The 25,746-nt window shown below is 46.2% G+C and overlaps 1 protein-coding gene across 3 annotated transcripts in view; it reads left to right on the forward strand.

Moving 5' to 3' along the window:
- The window catches only part of Armc9 (armadillo repeat containing 9), a 128,622-nt gene that overhangs the window by 29,603 nt on the left and 73,273 nt on the right, over window positions 1-25,746 (forward strand). For all 3 annotated transcript variants that reach the window (XM_060368775.1, XM_060368773.1, XM_021649741.2), the window contains exons 10-17: window positions 3,113-3,147; window positions 6,100-6,211; window positions 7,930-8,022; window positions 14,960-15,050; window positions 16,594-16,717; window positions 18,693-18,832; window positions 20,309-20,385; window positions 22,965-23,039. In XM_060368775.1, coding sequence (XP_060224758.1) covers window positions 3,113-3,147; window positions 6,100-6,211; window positions 7,930-8,022; window positions 14,960-15,050; window positions 16,594-16,717; window positions 18,693-18,832; window positions 20,309-20,385; window positions 22,965-23,039 — 747 coding nt within the window. The remainder of the gene's footprint in view (window positions 1-3,112; window positions 3,148-6,099; window positions 6,212-7,929; window positions 8,023-14,959; window positions 15,051-16,593; window positions 16,718-18,692; window positions 18,833-20,308; window positions 20,386-22,964; window positions 23,040-25,746) is intronic.

Raw genomic sequence — 25,746 nt, forward strand, 5'->3', positions numbered from 1 at the left:
GTGGTGAAATAAGGGAATAGTCCTTGGTGGCTAGCTTTAGGGGTGTAATCTAACAGTTTTTAGAAAGGTGGAGGGAATCAGGGAGAAGGTCAAGGCCTGCCAGAGCCCATTTTGCCATGGTTGGGCTGGCTAGAGTCCCTTCAGTCGCCACAGCATGAGGGACTGTATTAAAGGGTCACAGCTTTAGGAATGCTGAGAACTGTAGAGGAATTTCAATTCAGAACATGGCTGCTCTGGCAAGAGATCACATCCAAAGATCATCTAGGTCTTGCTCTATACCAGGCTGGTCTTGAATTCAGATCTACTTGCCTTAATCCAGGAAACAGAGGCAAGTAGATCTGAATTCAAGGCCAGCCTGGTATAGAGCAAGTTTCAGGTATGGAAAAACTTAGGTCCAGGCATGTTGGGACATGCCTTTAATCCCAAACAGTGAAGGTAAAGTCAGTCTGTAGAAGGAAGCGCCCATGTTGGAAAATGATGTCTAATTGAGAGGCAGAAACCCTGATGAATCTGAGAAAGACTTGGTGGAATAGGGTATGCCCAGCTCTCACAGATGGAAGAGAAAGGGGGAGCTACTTAAGAGTCAACGAGAGAAGGTAAAGAGGCGGTCTTAACGGGACAGAGACAGGTTGCATAGAGAGAACTCAGGTGAAGACTGGGTGAGCCAGAGACTGAGAAGGAGTCAGAAGATTAAAAAAGAGTATTGGAGTTAGTTTGAGACCAAGCAGAGGCCAAAAGAGAAGCCAGATTGAATAAGTCCCCTGAGAGAGGGGTTTGAGCCAGAGCAGCTGAGTTGAACTGGCCAGCTAAGAGCTCAGTAAGAACTAGAAAGGGTGAGCTTATTCAGCAGTGAGTCTTAGAGACTGAAAACATTCTAGGCCTAGGTTAGCAGACAGAGGCAGTAAGTCTGCAAGACAACAAAGCAGGTGAATGAAAGTCCATTTTACAGAGAGCCACTGTACCAGGAGAGGAAACCCGCTCCGCACCCAGTGCAGACGTTGGAGAGAGTTTAATTGTACAGAGAAAGGGGAATTTGGAAGCTATGAGAGGTAAGGGCAGAGGGTAGTGCTGGGCAGCCGCCTCAGTCCCATTGCACTCAGCTGACCGGAAAAGAAAGATGCTGGGGAGAGAGGAGAGGTGTGCCTGAGGTGGAGCCAGGGAGAAGGAGGCGGAGCAAAGTGACTGGTGGAAGGCCCTTGGCCCAGCAGCAGGAGGGCCTGAGAGAGGAGCCTTCTTACAGAGAGTGGAGTTTTCTTGGGGAGCTAGGAATGAGTTGACATGACTTGTTTTTTCAGATTTGCATTCGGTGTGTGTAGTAACATTTTAGCAGCTCCATGTCCTTGTCTGACGCGGTCCGCCTCCTGCCGCCCTGTCTTGCTGTCTTCAATGTGAGCATACTTGAAGGCATCTCAGTCTTGTTTCCAAACTGCTTATCAGTAACAGGAGAAGGTCATCTATCAAAACAGCCAAGGACTAAACAGCCGGGAGTATAACTGGGTAGTGCCTGCTTGCCTAGCACTTGTAAGGTCCTGGGTTCAGACCTCAGCAACGCAAAAACTATGAAAACATAGTCTTTTAAAAAAAAAGTCACGAGGCTTTAGAAGTGAGGCACAGCGGGGCCATGGTGGAGCACACCTTTAATCCCAGCACTCGGGAGGCAGAGGCAGGCAGATGTCTGAGTTCGAGGCCAGCCTGGTCTACAGAGTGAGTTCCAGGACAGCCAAGGCTACACAGACGAGTAAAACAAAAAGAAATGGAGTTTGAATCTGGAATCTGTGGTCTGCAAACTTGGCAGAGGGAAGCTGTCAGTACTGGGTCACTGGCAAGACCATGTCCTTGGTATCAGTGGGGGCTCTGGAACGACTCGAGTTAGTCTTCACTTTTTCATCAAGTGCTGACAGGGTATCTCGGATGCCCAGTGCTGGGACATGAAAGTGACGTATTTTCAGAAACTCCCAAAGGAAAGAATCTGTGTCTCTTGCTGGCTTCAGGAATTGGTGGCATTTGAAAGACTTGCCTCCTTTCTTTCCTCTGCTTAGTTTTCTCTGTGGGTCTGTTTTATTCTGCCCTGTTCTTTTTTTTTTTTTTCCTTTTCTTTGCAGACTGAGGGTGCTAGGCAAACCCTCTGCCGTCTAGCCATGCCCACCCTCTCTTCCCCTGGTTTTTTTTAAGGTAGTTCCAAACACTGCCTCACCAATATAAAGAAATAAATAATAAACAATTCACATCTACCAGAGAGATTTAAGAGACGAATAAAACCCACAAATAGAATCCATAGGAATTCCCACTACCAATTCAGGCCATACTCAATTTTTTTTTGTTTGTTTTTTGAGACAGGGTTTCTCTGTGTAGCCCTGGCTGTTTTGGAACTTGCTCTGTAGACCAGGCTGGCCTCGAACTCAGAGATTGCCTTGCCTCTGGGATTAAAGATGTGCACCCCCACTACCACCTGGCTTTACTCAAGTTTCTTAACGTCTCAGTTTTCTTTTCTATTTGGTTTGCGTTGTCACATACATGCCTCCTGTTGGATTTGTCTGTTCCTCTCCATTCCTCATATTTAATGCGGCCGTGCACACAGTGACAAAACCTGATGCTGTACACATGCATACACACACGAGCTATATGGGGCAGCGTGACTGTCCGTAAAGGAGGTGCTGAGCCGGCCTGCACAAAGGGTGAAGGGTGAGGTGAGAGGGAACGGTAAATTTTTTCTTTAGGGTACCTGTGGAATGGGGTACTTGGCTTGGCACAAAATGACATTACTTTGTACTTAAAGAGAAATATCTTCTTAGGGGGATAAAATGTCAAAATTGACTCTGCTTTTGTTCTTCATGGTGTCTATGATTAGTCAGCTCTAGGTCTGGATAGGAGATCCCACTATTCTTCATAGAGTTTGACCTCAGAGTCTCAATAGGTCAAAGGCAGTTGCTTGAGAATGGGCATGGTGGTGAATTCCTTCACAGTAAGCTTAGGCTGGCTCTCAAATCATATATGCCTTTGGAAGACACTAAACGCTTTTGCAAATGGCTGCTCATGTGATGTTAGAAGGGGCCCGGGTTGATGCATTGCTGACAGTGCTTAACATGGCCTGTTTGCTCCTCTCCTCCCTCAGGCCTCAACCATGTTGCGAGCCTCCTTGGTTCCTGAGTAAGTAATCATTCTTAGCAGTTTTTATTAATTGTGTTCTAGAATTTTATTTACTTTCATTTTATGGGTATGGGTGTTTTGCCTGTCTGTCTGTCTGTACATCAATGCATGCCTGGTGCCTGCAGAAGCCAGAAGAGGGCATTAGATACCCTGGAACTGGAGTTACGCAGCATTGTGAGACACCATGTGGGGGCTGGGAACCAAGCCAAGGCTTTCTGGAAAAGCAGCCAATGGCCTTATTCATGGAGCCGCCTCTCCAGCTCCCTATTCATAGCTCTGTGTAAAACTGGAATTCAAGATAGCCTCACTAAATATCCAACTACATGTGGATATGAAAGGAAATACCAGTAATTATAAATTATACTAAACTAGAATTATCTTCAACATTGATTCTTGAAAGGTAGCATGAAATAGCAAAAAACTGTTGACTTATTCCCGTGCTATTCTCTAGAATACCACATTCCCCACCATTCCACAGTTAGCAGGCACTGCAGTGTCTTAAGTCCTGTGTCTTCTGCTGGCTGACACTGTGACCAATCCTCAGGGGGTCTGCCTTGCCTACCCAACTGAGTTAGGCTGTCACCACAGAGCATGTGACACTTGCACCTCATCAGCTCTGTTGCAGCAGCGAGGAAGTGGGAAGCTTAAACTCGGACTCGAGGACTAGAATAGGCAGGTTCTGGTTAACCTCTAAGCCAGCATGTGGTGTGTAAGATGACTCAGAACCAGAGGTGGCTACAACCTGCCTGATCCCCTGCCTGGTTCTCCCATGGTCCTGGCACTATGTTCTCAGCTGCCACTTACCGGCAGTAGAGTGTGATTCTCCCAAGCACAGCTAGCCTGGTTCAAATCCCGCCTCTGCCCCCAGCTGTGGTACTTGGACCGCTTACTGTGCTGTGTGCCTCAGCTTCTTTCCCTGAAGAGTGGGAAGAGTGGTGTGACTGTACTGCAGGCCTGTTGTGAGGGGGCTGTTGTGTGGCGTGGGGACTGTACCAGTTCACTACACAGTAAGCTCTCAGCGTGTTTGCCAGCATTCTCAGTGATGTAAGCGTAGGCTCACCTACCAAAAACAAGGGGTGGGCTTGTGACGGACGTTGAGAGGACACAGGAGGAGGCATGACCCAATTTCTTGGTCAGTGGGAAAATCCTCCGTCCCCGCCAGTGTGCACAGCCCACAGAGAGCCCTCCGTCTCCCTTCCCGCCGGAGGAGGCCCAGCTCCATAGGACCAGACTGGATTTTACAGTTACAGTATTCTTCTTGAGAACAAGGACCTGTTTATACTTTAAATTTTATTCATTGATTTATTTATTTTTGAGACAGGTTTCTCTGTTTTTAGCCTTGGCTGTTCTGAACTCACAGCCTGCCTCTGCCTCCCGAGTGCTGGCATGCGCCACCACTGCCTGGCATTACACTTTAAATTAAAAAAAAATTTTTTTTTAATTGTATAGTCCAGGCCGGCCTGGAACTTATGATGTAGTCCAGGCTAGCCTCAAACTTTTCGTAATCCTCCTGCTTCAGCCTCCAAATTCTGAAGTTATAAGTATTAGCCACCGTACCCAGCTTGTTATAATAATCTTGAGATGTAAAAAAAAAAAAACTATTTAAAAATTTTTTTTAAAAATTCTCTTTTGAAAATGTACTTATTTTTGAGTGTGTGTGTGTGTGTTCCAGCTTACCTGTGTGTACACCATATGCATACAGTGCTTTCAGAGGCAGGAAGAGGCCATTGGGTCCTGTCAGTGGTCTGTGTTATGCCTATTCATCTAAGAAAGGGTGACCAATCCTCCAGACATCCTTCATCCTTCATTGTCATCCTTCATCTAAGAAAGGGTGATAATCACTCCAGAAAGTAATCAGGCTCTGAGGGAGCAGGGAGGTCCAGCCTGCCTGGACTGAACCTCCCAACAGCCAGCAAAGGCATAGCTATTGATTGTTAAACTAGAATTGTTTTTAGATAAAACAAGGTTCTCATACCAAAGCCCCTCATCTAATCTATATGTTTCCCAAAGGAAAACATCATGCCCCTGCAACTTTAGTCCTTTTGTGTACTGCTCGAAATACTCAGTAATGCAAGACATTTCAGGTATGACAGGTGTGACTTGTGACCAAAGTCATGCAAAGGCAGTAAAGCTCCTTCAGAAAAACAACTCATAGATAACAGAAAACAATCACTGTTTTCTACAATGATTTCTTCAAGGTCAGAGTACTTTTAGAAAACAACTATTCATTCTGATGTATACCCTAGATACAGTGAAAAACAACTATTTCATTCTATTGTTTACCCTAGCTACAATAATTCTACTAGAATTCCTACTACATAGTCCCCTGAAATTGGAGTTACAAATGGTTTTGAGCTGCCATTTTGGTGCTGGGAATGGAACCTGGGTCCTCTGCAAGAGCAGCAGGTACCTTAACTACTGAGCCACGTCTCCAGTCTCCCCAAGAATTCCCAGTGTTCTATTTTACAAAGCCCTGTGCACTTAGCAAAGTCGAAAAGTCAGCCTGGTTTGGGGGAGTTGGACTTAGGTGACACAGCCTGTAATCACTGCCCTCAGGAGGCTGAGGTGGGAGGGTCAGCCCAGGCCACACAGTGAGACCCTGTTCGAACATAGAAACTGAAACAAAACCTAGTATGTAATTTTTTCTTATTATGTAAGTAATTCATGCTTATTATAGAAAATTTGCATGCCTGGAAATCTAAGAAGTAGTAAATTTAGACTCCATGAAATCCACCCAGCATTACATGCAAGGCTGGGCTGGCTGAGTCTGGGTGGGGGCCTGGACACTGGTGTTCTGAGTGGAAGGCTCCAGTGTGTTTTGGGAGCCATGGTTGGGTGGCAGTTGGGCCACTGCGGGGTTTCTTGAGTCTGAGCAGGTATCCTGACGCTCAGGAGACGTAATAAATGTCCCTTTGCCCTTTTCCTTCTCTTTGAACTTGCGCTGCTGAGTAGGAAGTTGAAGGATGTCCCATTACTGCCCTCCCTGGATTATGAGAAACTGAAGAAGGATTTGATTTGGGGGAGTGACCGCTTGAAAGCCTTCTTGTTGCAAGCTCTGCGCTGGGTAGGTACCTTTCCCGTAAAGTTAAAAACAAAACACAGAGAACACTCCAGCACTGCTTTTCTTGGCTGGCTACCTGGTAACTTGGCTGGTATCTTGCAACCCCTCTGCTAAAAATCTCTTCCTGTTGCCTGTCACCACCAAGACCTGAGGTCAAAAGCCACTCCAGCCTTCATTCCCAACTCTCAGGGGTAGGGAGAGTTCTGTAAGTGGAGGGTCTACACAGTGGCATCTAGGCCAGCCACAGCTACATAGGGAGGCCCTACTCCTACCCCAGCTGTTAAATCAGCGCCTGATGTAGGCCTTGCCTAATTTGACAGCACCCTGCGCTGGTGTCACTTGCCGTTGCTTCATGTCTAAGGTGGTGCTCTAGCCCTGCCTGCTCAGGTGCTGCATTCAGCTTGGGGCCCGCAGGTTAGTTAGACTATGTAGCCAAGCCCAGCCAGTCACAACTCCAGAGACCCTGGGTACAGACACTGACTGGTGCCACACGGGTAGGCCTCAGGACAAACGCTTACAGGCCTCATCTGATTTCCCATTCCTCCTCAGTCTAGGTTGACCAGTTGCAGCCTGGGTCTGTTTTCAAGCATTCCAGACTCCTCTACAGTCTCAAAAATTATTGAGGTCCCCCAAGGAGTTTTGCTTATAAGAATCTGATCTTAACAGTATTTATAGTATTAGAAAATTAGAACAGAAAACTTAAATATGTACCCTTCCCTGTAAAGTAGATAAATGGCGTGTTAGCATAAATAGCAACAGCCGTTTCCCAAGCAGCAAACCGAGCGAGTGAGAGGAGCGGCACTGTTGTGCCGCTTTGTCACTATCTCCCACCATCTGCCTCTGAGGGCCGTGGTTTCTCTGAACCTGCTTTTGTGTTAGACTTACCAGTGCCGTGCTCACACAGTCTGAGAAACTGACCAGGAGCCTGAGAACCCATCTTAATGTCAGCATGAAAATAACCATGTCCCTTCTGGTCCCGTGAAAGAGTTGTGAGGTGCCCAGGGCTCTCAGCCAACCAGTCCGTCTTAACTCACCCTCGTGTAGTGTGTCAGCTCCTTGGCAGACCCTGTATTTCAGAGAACTCTGGGGTCAGGATTCCTTGAGCAGTTTCACCGCCTTTGCCCTCACTGCTGCCTAGCATCTCCCAGTGCATCCTGGACTGTGCCTCATGGGAAACTATGAGGAATGCTTGGTGCCCAGGGGGAGAACCCTGCGATCCTTGCTCTGGTCTATAGGGTCCAGTTAACCAGGGTGGGCAGGCAGCATGGGTGATCTTTAAGGGCTGCCCCAGCCCTGGTTTGCTTGTGTCTGCTCACGTTCCCACACTCGCCCTGCTTGCCTGAGTTTGCCACCCGACACGGGCTCAGTCCATACACTCCCTTTTGGGCCTTTTGCTGAGACAGGGCCTCCCTTTATAGGGAAAACTGCACTTTCTCCAGATAATCAGCAAAGGCATGCCTCCCCATTCCATTGCTCATACTGTATTATACTATAGGGTCATTGTAGCCCGGACCCCACTCTCTGAGCCAGACCACACTACACACACACACCTCCTCAGTCCTGCAGGGTGACCATCTCTAAGTTAGACCGCACTACACACACACACAAACACACTCACACACTCACACTCACACCTTCTGCCCTTCGGGGTTGACCATTGTTCACCTTTCAGGGCCTGGCTCTTCCTCTGTAGCAGTTTGTTACTTGTTTTTTCTTTGCAGCGCTTGACTACATCTCATCCTGGAGAGCAGAGGGAGACAGTCTTGCAAGCCTACATCAGCAATGACCTCCTGGATTGTCACAGCCACAACCAGGTTGGTAAGAGGCAGCCAGGGCCTTCCATGCTAGGGAAGGACCTTAACAGACTCAGCAGACTTTGCAAGGCTTTGATTTCTGTAGATATTGTCAGTGTGCTGACATTACACAGTTTTGCTAATCAGCTGCTTACCGTCTGTGTTTACCTCTTGACCTGCTCTTCCATCCTGGAGGAAGATTCCCAAACAAGCCAGATGGCCTCTCTGCAGCTCTTTTCTATTAGTTTTCCCTTTCCCCTCTTCCCCCCTCCTCTCTTCCCTCCTCTCTCATGGAGTGTTCTACATTTTCAGAATCCACACTCAGTGTGTTGCAATAGTGGTTTTTGTCAAAGTGCTAAGTCTTTGTACCCACGAAGAATGTAATTCCTTCAAGTCCTTTATATTATTTGTTTAGTTGTTTTGTTTTGGTGGTGGTGTTTGTGTTAGGGTCTCACGCACTTCAGGCTGGCTTCAGATTTTCTGAAGAAGACCTTGAAACCGAGCTCATCCCCAGCCCTGGTTCATTTCTTTTAAGAAGGAGTGATCTAGAGTTCTCTCAAGATACCGGAGAACCTGCAGGGTAGGACAGCTCCTTGGTGACGCCAATGTTAGGCCGCCATGACTGCCAAGTGGACTGGCCTGTTCAGAGGGAAACTGAGCTGGCTGGCTAATTATTTCTCCCTTAGTGGGCCTCAAAGTTTAGGGTCAACCTGAGGGTCTCATTAAGATTTTACAATAGGTGGTGGTGGTGCACACCTTCTATCGAAGTGCTCAGGAGGCAGAGGCCGGCACATCTCTGTGAGTTCGAGGCCAGCCTGATCAGAGTGAGTTCAGCCAGGGCTACACAGAGAAACCCTGTCTCAAAAAACAAACAGATGAAACAAAACAAGAAAGAAAGAAAGAAAGAAAGAAAGAAAGAAAGAAAGAAAGAAAGAAAGGAAGAAAGGAAGAAAGGAAGAAAGGAAGAAAGGAAGAAAGAAAGAAAGAAAGAAAGAAAGAAAGAAAGAAAGAAAGAAAGAAAGAAAGAAAGAAAGAAAGAAGGGAAAGAAGAGAAAGAAAGAAAGAAAATGTTAACTCGGACTGGAAAGATGGCTTAGTGTTAAATGTTAGGCTCACAACCAAAAGTATAAGAAATAAGAGCTTCCAGCACATTAGAAGTTTCTAGGTTACAACCTCTTTCCTTTTATAAAGAAATAGTCACCAAGCCAAGTGTACCATTAATCATACGACTCAGGAGGCAAAAATCTACATAGTGAGTCCAAGATAGTCAGGGCTATATCCATCTTGTCTCAAAAAAAAAAAAAATAAAAAAAAGCAAAATAGCCACTACCCCAACTGTTTGTTTTTTAATATTTTTTTATAGTATTTTGCCTGTATTTGTGCCTGTAGGCCAGGGGAGGGCACCAGATCTCATTATAGATGGCTATGAGCCACCATGTGGTTACTGAGGACCTTTGGAAGAAGAGCCAGTGCTCTTAACCTCTGGGCCATCTCTCCAGCCCACTATTCCAACTTTTAAAAGTTACAGTATAGTACTAATGATATGAAAATGAAAATTACCCTTTTATTCCTTTTTGGAAGTGGGGTAGGTTGTTCTTGTGTTTCAGACAGGGTCTTTGTAGCCCTGGCTGACCTGTAAATTATGTAGACCAGGCTGGCCTCAGAGAGGCCCACCTGCCCCTGTCTCCAGAGCTCTGAGATTAAAGGTGAGCACCACCATGCTATCTAACCCATTTTTATTTGTTGTTTTATTTTTTGTTTGTTTTTCCAGATAGGGTTTTGCTGTATAGCCTTGGCTGTACTGGAATACACTCTGTAGACCAGGCTAGCCTCGAACTCACAGAGACCCACCTGCCTCTGCCTCCCAAGTGCTAAGATTAAAGGCATATCCCATCACTCCCTGGCCTAATCCACTTTTTTAAAAAAATGTATTTATTTTTATTTTGCATGTATGAATGTTTTACCTATGTGTATGGAATTGCATAGTATACATGGCTGGTGCCCATCGACACCAGAAGAGAGTGCTGGAATTGAAGGTAAGGCTGGTGCTGGGAACCGAACCTTTGTCCTAACTGCTGAGCCTTTTCTCCAGCCTCCATTTTCTCCATTTTATATTATTTTAAAAGATTTATTTATTACTTATACATGATTCTGTCTGCCTGTACATGTGAAGGGCAGAATGAGGCACGGATCTCATTCTAGATGGTTGTGAACCGCCATGTGGTTGCTGGGAATTGACTCAGGACCTTTAGAAGAATGGCCAGTGCTCTTAACCCCTGAGCCATCTCTCCAGCCCTATTTTGTCCATTTTAAAGTATATATTTTAGTGGCATTAAAAACATTTATACTATCCCGGAGAAGTGACCCAGCAGCTGAGAATGTCTCTGCTCTTCCAGAGGACCTGAGTTTGCTTCCTAACAGCCATGTGAGGCAGATGACAGCTGTCTGCCCCTCCAGATCTGATGACCACTTCTGGCCTCTGAGTGTACCTGCACATATGTGGCGCACACACAAATCAAATTTATATAAAAATAATGCATTGATAATGTTGTACTCTCCTCTCCATCATCCATCTCCGTTATAATCCTTTGCAAAACTGAATTTCTGTCCCATTAAAGAGCAACTTTTTATTCCCAAGCCTTGGCATCCAGCAGATTAGTCTACATTCTATCCCCTTAACTTGAACTAGCTCAGTGCCTCGTATGAGTGGAAGTGGGCGGTGTTTGATGTTCTGCTAGCGGTCTCATCTCAGCCAGTGTCCTTAACTCTCACATGTTGTGATATAAGCCAGAATTTCTTGTTCTTAAGAGTGAATATCGGACTTTGCAGCCAGTCCTGAAGAGACCTGATAAAACAGGGTCAGATGAAAGGGGAGGAGATCCTCCCCAATCAGTGGACTTGGAAAGGGGCAGGGAGGAGATGAGGGAGGGAATGGGAGGGAATGAGGGAGTGGGATACAGCTAGGATGCAGAGTTAATAAAATGTAACTAATAATAAAAATTAAAAAAAAAACTACAGCAAAAAAAAAAAAAAAAAAAAGAGTGCCTATCATCCTGCTCTGTGGCTAGCCCACCGTTTTGTCTGTTCATCAGTCAGTGGGCTTTAGGTTGTTTCCATCTTTGGTGTGTGGATAGCACTGCTGTACAGTGAGTGTACCCATCCTGAGTCCTCTGCTAATAGTGTCCCCTTTCTCTTGTAGCTTCTGTGGTGTGTGTGTGTGTGTGTGTGTGTGTACACTGAATGTAGAGTCTGCTTTTGTCCTTTGGCAAGCAGAAACCTTGCTCAGTGACACCGCCTAGGAAGAGACTCCCAGTCACACTTAGTGCTCTTTCTCATCCCCTCTGGGGATGTTGGTGGTCAAGGTCAAGAGGCAGTCCCAGGAAACAAGGCCTCTGGTAGGACTGAAAGGCCAGCTGGGTGCCTGCTGTCCTGCAGCAGTGTGCGTGGACAAAAGGCGAGGCGAACTGCCCTGTATTTTGGCTCTTTTGTTTTCTATGGACTGATGAGTTTAGTTAGGGTAACCGGCAAGAACACAGCCACCCTAGTCTTGCTGAAGAAAATGTCCCCTCTTCCCAAAGGTTGATTGCACAAAGATCCTCATAGCGGCAGGATCTTCTGAGCACCCTACCTGAACTATCACTTTTTTTAAAATGGGGTTTTGGTATGTTGCCCCAGAAGGTCTCAAACTCCTGGGCTCCTGGGATTCTTGCATCTAAGTCTCCAGTTTAGCCTTGACTGTGGGCAGCATTCCATGACTCCTAGCTTTGTATTTGGCCTTTAAGTCACCTGGTCTATTTCTAGTCCTTAGGAGCTGATCTTCTGAGGACACTTTGTAGGGTCATGGTGGATCCACACTGTAGGATGCAAAAGCAGGATGTGGGACTCATCAGCACAAGGTCAAGTTTGTCCAAATGCAGACAAGAGTCTGGGCTGACCACATTGGGAGTTTTGTTCTTTTTAAAGTGTGGTATACAGGATGTCTTACGTGTGTGAAGCTGCAGCCAGCAGAAGTCAAGCAGCCTCGCAGCTTTTGGATACATAACCTCTTCTGAGAACTTTAGTTCACAAAGCTCAAAAGCTTTGAGAAAAAAATGCACATTCAACAGAAATGCCCTGACTCTGTTCTGTCTTGTAAATATTAAGTAACTAAATTTACTGGGGACAGATGGGTAATGTTTTACAGTCATGCCCAGATTTGCACACAGGAAATAAGTGTGCAGCCTAGGCTATCTTAGCTACTGTAAAGCCAGGTATTAATAGTAATTTAGGTATAACTCAGGAGAAGCCATTGTAACTCCAGTGAGGAGGGGAAAGGAAGAATTCTGACATCCAGACACTACTATGTACAGAGCGTTCAGTATGTGCCTCTTCATAAGACATCTTGGCTGGGCTTACACCACCTTGTAACATGGGCATAACTTCTCTTTTGCAAGTGAGTAAATAGAGGCTCAGAGTTGAAGTATAATGCTATAACCTAGTTTCATTTCTGTTGCTGTGGTAAATGCTGTGACAGAACCAGCTCGGGGGAGAAAGTTTGCTCTAGCTCACACGTCCATCTTTGGCAACAAGTCAGGGCGGCAGCAATGTGAAGCAGCTGGTCACAGCCATGGTCAAGCAGAGGAAAATGGGTGCATGCTGTGCTTAGCTGTTTCTTCACTCTCACACAGCCTAGGGACCTGTGAGGAACTGGGCCTGCCCATAATTAAAATGGGTCTTCCACATCAATTAAGATGATCCCCACAGGCATTCACACAGGCCAGCCTGGTCTGACAGCCACCCATTGAGTCTATCTTCCCAGGTGATTTAGAGTGTGACAAGTTGACAATTAAAACTAAACCCCACACACTTTGTGAGACTCAGAATAACCAGGCACCAGTGTTTCCTCTAAGAAAATATTTTATTTTTGCTGGTCACATTTTTTTTTTTAAACAACGAGCAAAGTTTGGACTGGGGAGATGGCTCAGTGGTAAAATGCAACATAGCATGGACTCCCCCCACCTGAGTTAAAAAGAAGGCTGGCAAACTGCCTGGGTGCTGCCACACTGTGATCCCAGTGCAGGGGAGGCAGAGACAAAGGATCCCTGGGGCTTGTTGGCCAGCTAGTCCACCCAAATCAGTGACCCCAGGCTCCATGAAAGACCCTGTCTCAAAAAATAATCTGGAGAGTGATTGACAAAGACACTTCTGGGCTCCACATGCATGCATTTGCACCCCCACCCCCACATATATGTGCATATACAAACAGAAAAAAGAGAAAGCAAATCCAAGGTTAAATACTATTGTGGCTGCCTGTCCACTGATGTCAAGGTCGGATGATCATGTATAGGACACTGTTCCAATCCCATGAGGCCCCCCCAAGCAATGTTTTCATCAATCAGGAGAAAAATGTGGTAGGAACTCAGTATCAGGGAGGTGTCTCTGCTGTTTCCTGTGGTAACATGATACATGACATGGTTCAAAGCGGGGAAGGTTTTTCTAAGCTCTTGGTTTGAAAACAAAAAACAAAACCAAGGTTAAGAGTTAATGTCTGTTAGAAGCTTTGAGATAATTGTTTGAGGGGTGTCCTGGAAAGGCCCCTGGGCTATGGAAATGTCCCTCTGGACCTGGTTAGCTGTTAACTGCATGTTCACCATGAACACTCTTCCGGCTGTACCTGGTGAGATGTAAGTTCTTGATATTGTTATGCTGCAGTGAAAACGTGCGTAAATAAAGATGACACAAAAACAGCTGGCATCTAAGGGATGGCATTAGCCTTTCACCCGTCCTGGCTCAGCCCTCCATATCTGCTACAGAGCAACCAACCCAGAGTCTTGGTGCCCCAAACTCCTGCCAGCTTTTCCTTGTTCTTCTCTCCTGATTGATGCTCTTTCCAGCTTCTTTCTTTCCCTCTTCCTCCCCGTCCTCCTCTGTTCTGACACAGTGTTCTGAATACTCTACCTGTAAGTTACATTCCAGCCACTGCTTTTTAAGACTTGTGTATGTGTGTGTGTAAGATTGTTTGCCGCCTGTATGTATATGTACCATGTGTATGCAGTGTCTGAGGAGGTTAGAAGAGGGCATTGGAGCCCCTGGAACTGAGGTTGCTCATGGTTGATAGCTGGCATATGGGTGTTAGAACCCAACCCAGGTCTTCTGCAAGAGCAGCAAGTGCTCTAACTGTTGAGCCAGCTGTCCAGCCTCACAGCCACTGGTTTTTGAGTGTGTCTTCCTATAGTCTGGGCTGACCTCAAACTTGAGATTGTCCTGCCTATGCCTGTCCGTGCTGGGTGACAGGCACGCACCGTCACTATGGCTTCCCCTCTGCATTTTGGTAACTCCCTGCTCGTGTGAACCTGGTGTGCCCCAATGCTGAGACACTGTGTTACCCTCTCATGATAATCCTGCCTCTGTGTTCCTGTGCCAGAAGGCAGCACAGTGCAGTCTAACCTTTTTTCCCATCTTCTGTTTGTCTGTCTGTATCATCCCTGCTTTGTCCCTAGTTTTTCAGTCTTTTGAAGAATAAGTGGTAGAAGTCAGGGGATTTGTCCTTGCCCAGTACTGCCTTGTGACTGACCTCAGAGTCTGCATCATCTTTCCAGAGCTATGCTGTTGACATTTCTCATGGCGTTCAGTCAACTCTTCAAAATTGGTGTCTTTAAGAAGAAATCCATTTACTGTAGTCCTGTCATGTTTGGAGAGGGCTCACTTAAATGTGTGTTTCCTCACCTGGAAAGCCAGCAGCAGCAGCCACATGTGCCCTGCTGTTCTAGAGGCTTAGAGTACTTAATCCACTCAATCTAGAAGTCGGGACGGCTTCCCTTTGCCAAGTCTCATCAGGTACTGTTTGGAAAGCAGGAGTCGCAGGTGAAGTGTGTGACTGTAGCCACTGTAACCTGTTTCCCCGTTACAGAGGGGAAAAGCAGGCAGAGGGGAGGGTTCTGTCTTCCCCGCCTCCTAACCTCCCTGATTGTTCCCTCAGCGGAGCGCGCTGCAGCTGCTGCACTCCAAGAGCGATGCTGTGCGGCAGTACATGGCCAGGCTCATCAATGCCATGGCGTCCCTTGCCGAAGGTGAGAACACGTTTTCCTCTAAGCAGAGCAGCCTGGCAAAGGAGCCTGACGTCCCTGTAAAATGAGTGTTTTCCAGTGTTGCTGAAAGTAGCCTTAGTCTCTTCATTTTATCTCTGTTCTTCTAATATATCTTGTGAAAATTGGTTCTTATGCCCGAGTTTCCCTCAGAGCAAATTTTCTTGCCTTTAGAGTTTATTTTATAATACATAAAATCTTATAACTCTTATTTAAATTGTTTTTAACTGCATATTAGGTAATACTTTTTCTATAATTCCTACTTCCAAAATAAGTTTGGTGAAGCAAGTAAAACATTTTCTAGCAAGCACTGCACCATTTCTTATGGACTTTAAAGGATCTGAAAATTTCAGAAATAATAACATGTTGTAACTGAATTAAAAGTCAGTTTTCCAAAAGGCCATTATCGGGGTAGATTAAACGGCTTATCTAGTAAAAGCTCTTGTGTATACCTAATGACCGGATCCCTACAACCAACTAACAAGTCAAATGTGGATCCCAGCGTTTCTAGGGTGAGATGGGAGGCTGAGACAGAATTGTTTGTGGGACAGCACCATGGCAGGGCAGCAAGAGAGACACTGCTTCACCTCCTTTAAGGTGGAGGAAAGAACTGACCTCCAAAGACTGTTCTGTGACTTCCAGGCGTATCCATACGCCCACGTTCACAAACGTACATCTCATATACAGCTTTGCTTACATTCTTATTTGTTTGGGTTTTGTTTTTGTTTTTTTTTGAGACAGGGTTTCTCTGAGTAGCCCTGGCTGTCCTAGAACTCGCTCTGTAGGCCAGGCTGGCCTCGAACTCACAGAGATCTGCCTGCTTCTGCCTCCCTAGTGCTGGCAGTATGCACCATCACACCCCGCCCCATTTGCGGTATTTTTAATTTAAATAGAGTTTTAAGGTTATGAATAGCAAGTTTATTATTCTGTTCAGTTGACAAAGGTAAGTCAGCGCACGCACTGAGAACAATTTATGTCCTAACCCTGTTTAAAAATAACCTGTCAATGCTGAAATCTACAAAAGGTTAGTGGGACCTCATACTTACTAAGGTGTCCCAGACAGGGCTGCACCCCCATGGGGCCCCGAGACGTCCGAAAGGAACGGGGGGGGGGGGGCGGGCAGAAGAGTTCTTGCCTGCCTGTCCTTTGAAGGCCAAGGGGCTCACAGCGTGGCTCCATTACTCTTCTCTCCTTCAGGGCCTTCAGGGTCAGGATGTCACAGACTGTGACACTGGCTCATGCTCGGCTCACAGGAAGAAAGGCTTCTTATTGGCTAGGTCACTGATGAAGTAAACTGTTCTGAGACAGGATCCCCTGTACTAGCCTGGCCGTGAACTTGCGGTCCTGCCATGGCTCCCTAGTACTGAGATTAGAGTACCACCCCACCTGGCTCAGAAAAATACACTTCAATAATTTCTTCTAGAACTTTGTATTGTATCTTATGCAGATCTTTGCTAGAAAGCAGCCTTCGTGCACAACAGGTTAATTCTTTACGTCTTTCCCATTTTCACCTCTGGCATATTATTAGGTCGCCTCTACCTTGCCCAAAACACAAAGGTGCTGCGGATGCTGGAGGGAAGGCTGAAGGAGGAAGACAAGGATGTCATCACTCGTGAGAATGTCCTCGGGGCCTTGCAGAAATTCAGCCTCAGGTGAGGCCCATGCCATCGGTCAGTCTCTGCCTATGAGCTCGGGCTGGAGTGTGTGTGTGTTGTTGTTGTATTTGTATGTTGTTGTTGCCATCATATCTAATTCTCAATACATCTTAGGATGCAGGTGATGTCCTTCTGCTGACACTTAGGGGAGAGGTTAGATGACTTTCAAGCTAGAGCTGGAAACTTCTCTCTAATCTAAGCTCTGCCATTCAAGGCTGCTGGGGACAGAGGAAGACATTACAGTGAATGTACCACTGCCTTCCCCTAGCCAGTCATTAGTGCCAGCCAGACGCTTGGCTTAGGGGTGAACACACAAAGTAAAGTAATTTCCCTTACATCCAGTGTGACAAGGAGCTCCGTGGGAAGGAACCTGGGCTCCTGGTGCACATCCCAGAAAACCACCCAGAATCTTGGTCTAGACCTGGCATGACTCAGAAATGCTACAGTAGAACTTTCTCTTTTTTTTTTTTTTTTTTTTTTCTGAGGCAGGATTTCTCTGTGTAGCCCTGGCTGTCCTAGAGCTCGCTCTGTAAACCAAGCTGGCCTTGAACTCACAGAGATCTGCCTGCCTCTGCCTGGCTAGTGCTGGGACCAAAGGTGTGTACCGTCATCATTCCGCTGCTACATTAGAACTTAAAAGTCATGGGCTTTTTTTTTCTTAAACATTTATTTTCAGACTCATGGTATATGAGTGTTTTGCCTGTATATATGTGTGTGTACTATGTGCATGCCTGGTGCCCTTGGAGGCTAAAGAGGGTGTTGCCTCCCTGGAACCGGAGTTACAGATGGCTGTGAGCTACCATGTAGTTGCTAGAAACTAAACCCAGGTCCTCTGGAAGAGCAGCAGGTGCGCTCAACCACTGAGCCATCTCTCCAGCCCTTCATATGCTTTTGAACCAGATCTAGTATCTTCTTAGCTAGGTATGGTAGTACCTGCCTTTAATCTCAGGGTGTGGGGGGAGAGGCAGAGGCAGGCAGATCTCTGTGAGTTTGAGGCCGGCATGGTCTACATAGAGAGTCCCTGCCAGCCAGTGCTAGCTACAGAGTGGGACCTTATTTCCAAAATAAAATCATTTTATTGTATGCATATGAGTGTTGTGCTTGTATGTACATGCAACATGTTTGTGCCTGGTGCCATACGTTAGAGGTCAGAGGAGGACATCTGATCCCCTATAACAGGGGTTATGTATGGTTCTGAGCCATGATGTAGGTGCTGAGAACTGAACCTAGATCTTCTGCAAAAGCAACAAGTACCTTTAACTGCTGAGCCTTTTCTTCAGCCTCAAGTCACCATCAGAAATGGACAAGCCTGGTTTTCACAGATTTGCAGAGGTCTGCAGCCATCACAGCCTAACTGTGGAACATACTTCCCATTTGTTTATTTATGTTTGTGTGTTGTGGAGGTCAGAGAACGATTTGTAGGGATCAGTTCTGTCCTTCCACATTGTGGGTTGCAGAGGTCAAACTCAGGTCATCAGGCTTGGCTGCAGGTGTACTTCCCCACTGAGCCGCTTCTCCAGTCCTAATTTGAGAGCATTTCTTCCACTACAGAAGAAAACTCACACTAATTGTCACTCTTCATTCCATCCCCAACCCTGGGCAGCCCCCCATATCCCTTCTATAGCTCTGCCTGTCTTGTACATGATTCCATGTAAGAGGAGCCCCACAATTGATCTTGTTTTTTCAAAGTACTATTTCTGTGGCCTGTTGCCTGGGTCAAATAAGCCAAAGCTATCGATAACATTTATGGATTTGAAGTAGCAGTCTGCTAATTTTAGATACTGATCTTTCTTTAAACTATTATGTCCTTAAAAGGTAAAGAATTTTTGTCGTCCCAATTGAATGGGCTTAATGATAGATTTTCCCCACAGTCTGTTCATAGCTGTATTTGATCCCCATTTGCACTGAGGAACACTCTTCCGTGGAGAGTCCCTTGCTAGTTAATTGATCTGATAAGGTTGCTTCCTCTTAGGCGCCCGTTGCAGACGGCCATGATTCGAGATGGCCTCATCTTCTGGCTGATTGACCTTCTGAAGGACCCCGACTGCCTGTCTGACTACACGCTGGAATACTCTGTGGCTTTGCTCATGAACCTCTGTCTCCGCAGTGCAGGTATCTTCGCCCCCAGTCCTCCACGTATGCACACACCCGCACACACGTCCTTCCATGGAGGATGGATGGGCAGGGCTGCCCACAAATCTGCATTTCCAGTGAGCCCAGGACGACTTGCTTTCTGTCTCCCTCGTGAAAAATTTAAGACGGGGTGAGTAAAGCATTTCCAGCTAGGTATGAAGATAGTCAGATACCAAGTTAACCTTGGAAAGAATATATATACAGTTTTAAATGTATACAGTGCCCTCTGAAGAGGAGAGTAATCCATTCACATGTTCTTTCATCTTTGTTGCATTTTTCAAGCATAGGAAGTTAAGAGTTATGATCCCTGCCACTGAAGACAAAGAAGTGTGTTCCCAGTATTCTCTGGGATTAAGCTAATGGCAAGAGCAGTGACATTAAATCATGCTCCCTGCTCATTATTTTCCATCTCCTGGAGATGAAGGCTCACATGGGAACTGCAAGCTGCTTCTCACCTATTGGGAATGTTCCTCAGTTGGTAGAATGCTTGACTGGCAGGCACAAAGCTCACCCGCCATGTGAGATGTCTTAGAAGATGCACGTCCAGCTGGACTGCCTCTATGCCCTAGGGTCTGTGAGAAAGGGAGACGAGAATCGAGAAGCCGCTGGCTCAGCTGCCTGACAGCTGTTCTTCACCTACAGGGCTTCGTGCTCTGAGCCACATGTGTGCTGTTCACTGAGTAAGCAGCTGCCGCTCGTTTTCCTGCCCCCGGAATAGCCTGTGTGAAAGCCCCAGCTTACCTTTCCTGACTTTTAGCTTGCTTGCTGTTTGGTGATGTGCTTGGTGATAAAGAATGCCCACATAGCACATAATACTCTGACTGTCGTCATGGCTACCACCAGCTTCTGGGTTCTTGGGCTTATTTAATTGTGTACCTCCATTTGGAGCAGATGCTAATAATCTATTTTTGTTTGTTTGTTTATTTGAGAGTGGGTCTTTCTATGTAGCCCTGGCTGTTCTAGAGCTCCCTATGTAGACCAGGCTGGCCTGGAGCTCACAGAGACCCTCCTGCCTCTGCCTCCCTGGATTAATAGTACACGCCACCAACCCCACCTGCCTCTAGGTTGCCTAGCAACCTGATGTCATCACCCGCACCACCAGGTGTGTGGGAGACGCCCCAGATATAAAGGATCTACCAGTCACTATGCCTGTCTGCTTCAGTTTCTCTCCCTTCCCTGTGTCTGTGGCGCCACCCCCATCTCTCTCTCTGTCTCTCTCTGTCTCTGTCTCTCTCCCCCTTTCTTTCTCTCTTGCTCTATCCTCAACTCCATACAATAAATCTCTTCATACCAGATCTATTGTGTATGGCATTTGTAAATACATTACACCACCACCGACACGATCTGCTTTAAAGAGAGAACTGAGGTTCAGAGTGCCTAAGTGACTAACTCAGAGTCACACCACTCAGCATGGTTTGTGCTCACCTGTTATATGTGTGTTACCTGTTTCCACAGGAAAGAACATGTGTGCGAAGGTGGCAGGTGTCGTGCTGAAGGTTCTTTCGGATCTCCTTGGCCATGAAAACCATGAGGTATTCAGGCTGCTGGCCCCTGGGTGGACTGGGGGACTGTAATGGTGACCTTGGTGCTTGTGACCTCACAGGCAAGGGGCTGGCTTTGGGCAGCTGCTACATTTAACATGTGCTCCTTCCTGGATTTGAGGGTCCTCTGCGTGCATGCTTGCATACATGCATGAGTTTATGTGTGTGAGTACAGGTGTGTGTGGGTGTCCATGAAGGCCTGATTTTGATGTTAGATGTCTTCCTTGATGCTCTCCACTTGATTTATTAAGGCCAGATCTGTGGGAGCAGGGAGCCTAGAGCTCTCCTGTTCTGCTAGTCCTGCAGCCGTAAGGATCCCCAGCCTCTGCCTCCCCAGTGCTGGGATTATGGGTACCTGCCCAGCTTCTACATTGGTACTATGATCTGCATTCAGGGCGTTCTGTCTGCATAGCAGCATCTTACCCACTGAGCCATCTTCCCGACTCCTCCCTTGCTGGCCATTTTTGTAAGCAATTGTATAGTTTCCAACATTTCATGCCTCACTTTATGGTGCCCTGCCCCCACTGATCTAGCCAGGTTTCTTTCCCAACATCACTTACTGTTATCATCTGTCCTGTCTGGGTTCTTACTCCTAGCTCCTCTATTGTTTAATGTCTGTCTGTGGACACATGTGCCTTTACAGTAGTTCTGGTGCCATGTTTGTGTGAACTTAACTTGCATAGAGCTATTCGGTTGACGGCAGTCCCCTGGTACTTGGGGACCTTTCTGCTTCCTGGGCCTCCTGTTCTAAGACTCACTGCTGCAGTGCTCCCGGCTTGCACCACGCCCTGGTACATGTCTTAATCCTCGTGGGCAGGCCTCTGGTAGCTCAGGGCTCCACGGCCACAGTCGTCCTCTGTGACGGCTCCACACTTGGCCACGAACCTTGCACTGAGCTTCCGTGGAGCATGTGGCTCATGGCTGCCAGCTCACAGCATATGCAGGGCTAGGGTTGCTGTCCAAAATGGCCCTATTACCAGCTGGTGGTGTTTTCCAGGCATTTTAAAATAGGAAACAAAATAACAAAAACTAATAGGCACAGGTATTCATCTTTCACTTGCTTTTTACAAAAAGGCATACTGGCATCTCTCAGTAGCACAGCCTCGCCAGAGCCCTCTGTATAGCTTGACCTTCCCAGGCTGGCCTCAAACTTGCGATTTTCTTGTCTCAGCCTCCAGAGTGTTGGGGTAATGGCATCCCTTTGCACCTGCAGTTGAAGCCTCACCCACAATGAGACCTGTTTTGACAGATCAGCCACAGGGCATCCTTCAGCAGGCATGATTGGCAGGAACCTTAGGTCAAGAGGAGCACTAGGTTGCCATGCATCTGTTCCCATTTCAAGTGGGCAGCACTGGTCCAGTTCATTTCACATGCAGCTACATTCTCAGAGCTTCATCTACTGACTGACACTGGCAGCTTCAGCAGGCAGACATTAGACATGGCTGTTTCAGTTCGGTTGGGTCTTTTATGTGTGAAAGCCAGCGGGTTTTTTCGCTACTTCAGTCCTGGCTTGATTGCTGAGACTCAGGCAGGTGAGCTGTGGGAATCACATTATTCCTGTGACTTAATGGAATGCAAATAGATTAGACCAAATGAGCCAGTTCATGTGATCGGCTGTTGCCGGTGTATTTGCTTAATAACAATGGAGTCCTCATGTAACATGCATAGAGCCCTGCCTTTTAATCCAGTGCCACATAAATCAGGCCTGGAGTCTCATGCCTGTGACCTAGGACTTGGGAAGTGGAGTTAGGAGAGACAGAAGTTCAAGGTCATCATCAGTGCTATTATAACAGTGAAGCAAGCCTGTCTCAAAAAAAAAAAAAAAAAAAAAAAAAAGAAAGGAAAGGAAGAAAGAAAGAAGAAAGAAAGGAAAGAAAGAAAAAGAAACAAAGCAAGCATGCAAATGCATATGTGTATTTCAGAAGCTGGAATAGTGTTGGCTGCAGTAATAAAAGGTTACACAGATGCATCCTGTGTTAGATAGTGCTGGTCTTGAAAAATGAGAACCAGAGCCATCAGGAGTAAGAAGCACATTATTTGTCTGCACATTAATATTTTTGGGATGTGGAAAAAGAGGCTCTTATCAAATTGAACAGACAGAAAGCTCAACTATATGGTAATTGGATCACAGGGCAAGCTTTAGAAGTGGGTCTACTTTAAAGACAATGTATCCTCTGTTATGACAGTGACATCTGAGCAAGGATAGTAGCAGGGGATGTGGGAAAACAAGGGCTCTTAGCAATAACGTTTGGAGAGCAAACACTGGGAGTAAATAGTAGAATCCACAATGACTCCCTGCGTTTCTAATCTGAGTGGCCGGGATGCTTGAAATCACATCAGTTTAAGTAGTAGCACACAGCAGGAAGAAGGTGGAGTAATGGATTTGAGTGTAGACTCAGTTGCAGCTGTCACAAACAAATGGAGGTGTCTCATGTGCATTCTGGGTACGGGAGGCGGGGATACCAGCTCTTCCTATTAGCCAGACTGTTCTTAAGTCTGGCTTCTGATAATTGAGTGGTATAGTATTTGAAAACTTGCAAATGACTGTGGTCTTTTTTCTACCCTTAAAGATACAGCCATATGTGAACGGAGCCCTGTACAGCATCCTTTCTATCCCAGCCATTCGTGAGGAGGCCAGAGCCATGGTAAGGGGGTGTGCTGAGCTGGACAGAGAGGTCCCCACACGGAATCTCAGTCCCTGGGAGGCTGAGGCAGAGAGATCGCTGCCAGTCTGAGCCCTGAGCAGTTCAAAGGCTCCTCCCAGCCCCATGAGTCAGAGCTGTGGGGAGAGGACTGCCTCCAGTTCCTCCAGGGCTTTCATATAGCTTACAGACTCCCTGAAACTGTCTGTAAAAGATGTATTTGTGGTTTTTCTCAAGGGAGAATCTGGTGCTTTTTTCAGAATCTCAGGAGAACCCTAAGTTGTAAATGGTAAAGAGGCAGTGTTGGGGAAATTCTAACAGGCTTATTTTTGTGGTATTGGACATATTTCTGGGCAGTTTATAAAGCTGCCTTGCACCTCAAGTACTGGTTGGTAGAGTTTTACTTTGTTTACCTTTGTGCTTATATTTGAGGCGCAGCAACAGTAGCTGGGCGATTAGTCTTATTTTGAGAGGACAGTTGTTTCTAAAGTGAGCCAGCAAAACCACTAAAACTTTGACCTTCTTCCAGATGACATGTGAAACCAGAGTAGCTATGTACATATTCAATTCTGTGGGGAAGGGATTAAATGTGTTTCCATACTCAGAACACAGGCAACCGCAAGAACATTCGCCCATTGGTTTTGTTTTGTTTTTTTAAGAGAATTACTAAACCTTCTAGTTGTTTATCTAAAATCACATCAACAGTTAAACAAGATATGATTTATTTAAGAACCGTCTGTGTTAACACACCCAACAACGGAACTAAATTGCCTTCAACATTAAAACAAACTAGTATTTAGGGGTGGCAAGACAGCCCAATGGATAAAGGCACCTGCCACTGAGCCTGACAACCAGGGTTCTATTCCAGAACCTGGAATGGTAGAAAGAGCTAATTCCTGAGAGTTATGCTCTGACTTCTGCACACACACTGTGCGCACGTGTGTACACGAACACACACAGTAGGTGCACCTATGGGTGCTCACTGCTCTTTCTGGTACTGGGGCGGGTGCTTTTTCCCACTTAACCCTCTCAGGCCCCTGAAGGACTGCCTGTAGTTGTGTCCATTTTCTTGATGACTTTGCAGTAAGCCTCTCTGCTTGGAGTCATACAGCCAGGGGCCCCCATCCTGTGTTTGCTTCCAGAGCTTTCCGCACCTCTGCTTCGAGTCGCACCAGAAAGTAAGACCTCTGTCTCCCCCTCCTCCCTCCCTCTCCCATTCCCTGCACTTCCGGGGGTGAAACTGATGTGGTTTTTTTTGGCTAAGAAAGCACCCTGCCACTAAGCCACATCCCAGCACTGACACAATCTTTAGTCCAATGAGGAATCAGGCCATATAAGATTGTTTTCCCTCTCTGTAATACTGTCTTCTCAGTCAGGACAAGCCAAACATACCTAACACAAAAAATCCAGACTACAGGGGCCAGAGAAATGGCTCAGTAGTTAAAAATACTTGCTTTGCCAGGCGTGATGGTGCAGGCCTTTAATCCCAGCACACGGGAGGCAGAGACAAACAGATCTCTGTGAGTTTGAGGCCAGCTAATCTACAAAGCAAGTTGCAGGACAGCCAGGGTAGTTATATGGAAAAGCCCTGTCTTGGAAAACAAACAAACAAACAAAGAATATTTGCTGTTCTTGAGGGTCCAAGTTCAGTTCCCATCACACACATTGGGCACCTCATACCCACATGTAACTTCAACACTATCCTCTAGCCTTTTAGGGCACTTTCACACACATGGTTGGCACATGTGCCACACACATTTACAGTTAAATAGATCTGTAAAGCATATGTGTCACCTTAAATCTATGCATGAGAAGAGAATCAATGGTGTGCATATTTAATAACAAATTCCACTCAATTAAAAAGTACAGAATCTGAAATACTCCAAAATCAGAAAGTTTTGAGCACAGACATGAAACCACAGATAGAAAATTTACACCATGAAACTGTTTCAATGACAAAATTGTTAAAAATGTTGTGTAGCCAGATAGGGTAGTGCATGATCACAGCATTCAGCACACAGAAACAGGAGGATCATGAGCTTGAGGCCAGTGTGGGCTATACAGTGGGAGTGTCTCAAAAACCGCAACAGATTGAGAGACAGACACAGAGAGAAACATTGTGTACTATGTAATATAGATAGACTATGTAAATTATTTTGAGGCTGCATGTAGCAGGGATGTGAAACTGTGAAACATAAGAGTTTTACTTAGATCCAGGACCCATGTATCTGTTACTGCTTTCACTATGAAATACTAGGTTTTATTGTTTATTTTTGGAGTCAGGGACTCACTTTAGCCCAGGGAAGGCTGGAGCCCTTGGTCCTCTTGCCTCTTGCCTTGGCCTCCTGAATACCAGGATTATAGGCATCTGCCACCACGCCCAGCAGAATACTGTTATTTTTTATGCCTTCTCATTTCTGTAATTTAGATTAAATATTACCTATTATAGGTGGTTTTTTAAAAATGTGAGCTTTTTCACTGGAGTGTTTGCTGTGAGGTGTCCAAACAGTCCCCCTAACTACAGAGGGGCAGAGCTGTTTGCTTTCCATTCGCTAACTAAGCCGGACACGTAAGAACGAGTATCAGTTGGGCTCAAATGATCTATAAAGATACGGGCAGATAACCCTCCCAAAAGTTGCCTCTGGGAGAAAAGGAGTGGAGTCCTTTGTCTCTGGCTGTTCCTAAGGTGCTCAGTAGCCAATGTCGTTAC

Source organism: Meriones unguiculatus, chromosome 15, assembly GCF_030254825.1.
Source record: "Meriones unguiculatus strain TT.TT164.6M chromosome 15, Bangor_MerUng_6.1, whole genome shotgun sequence".
In the NCBI taxonomy this organism is placed as follows: Eukaryota; Metazoa; Chordata; class Mammalia; order Rodentia; family Muridae; genus Meriones; species Meriones unguiculatus.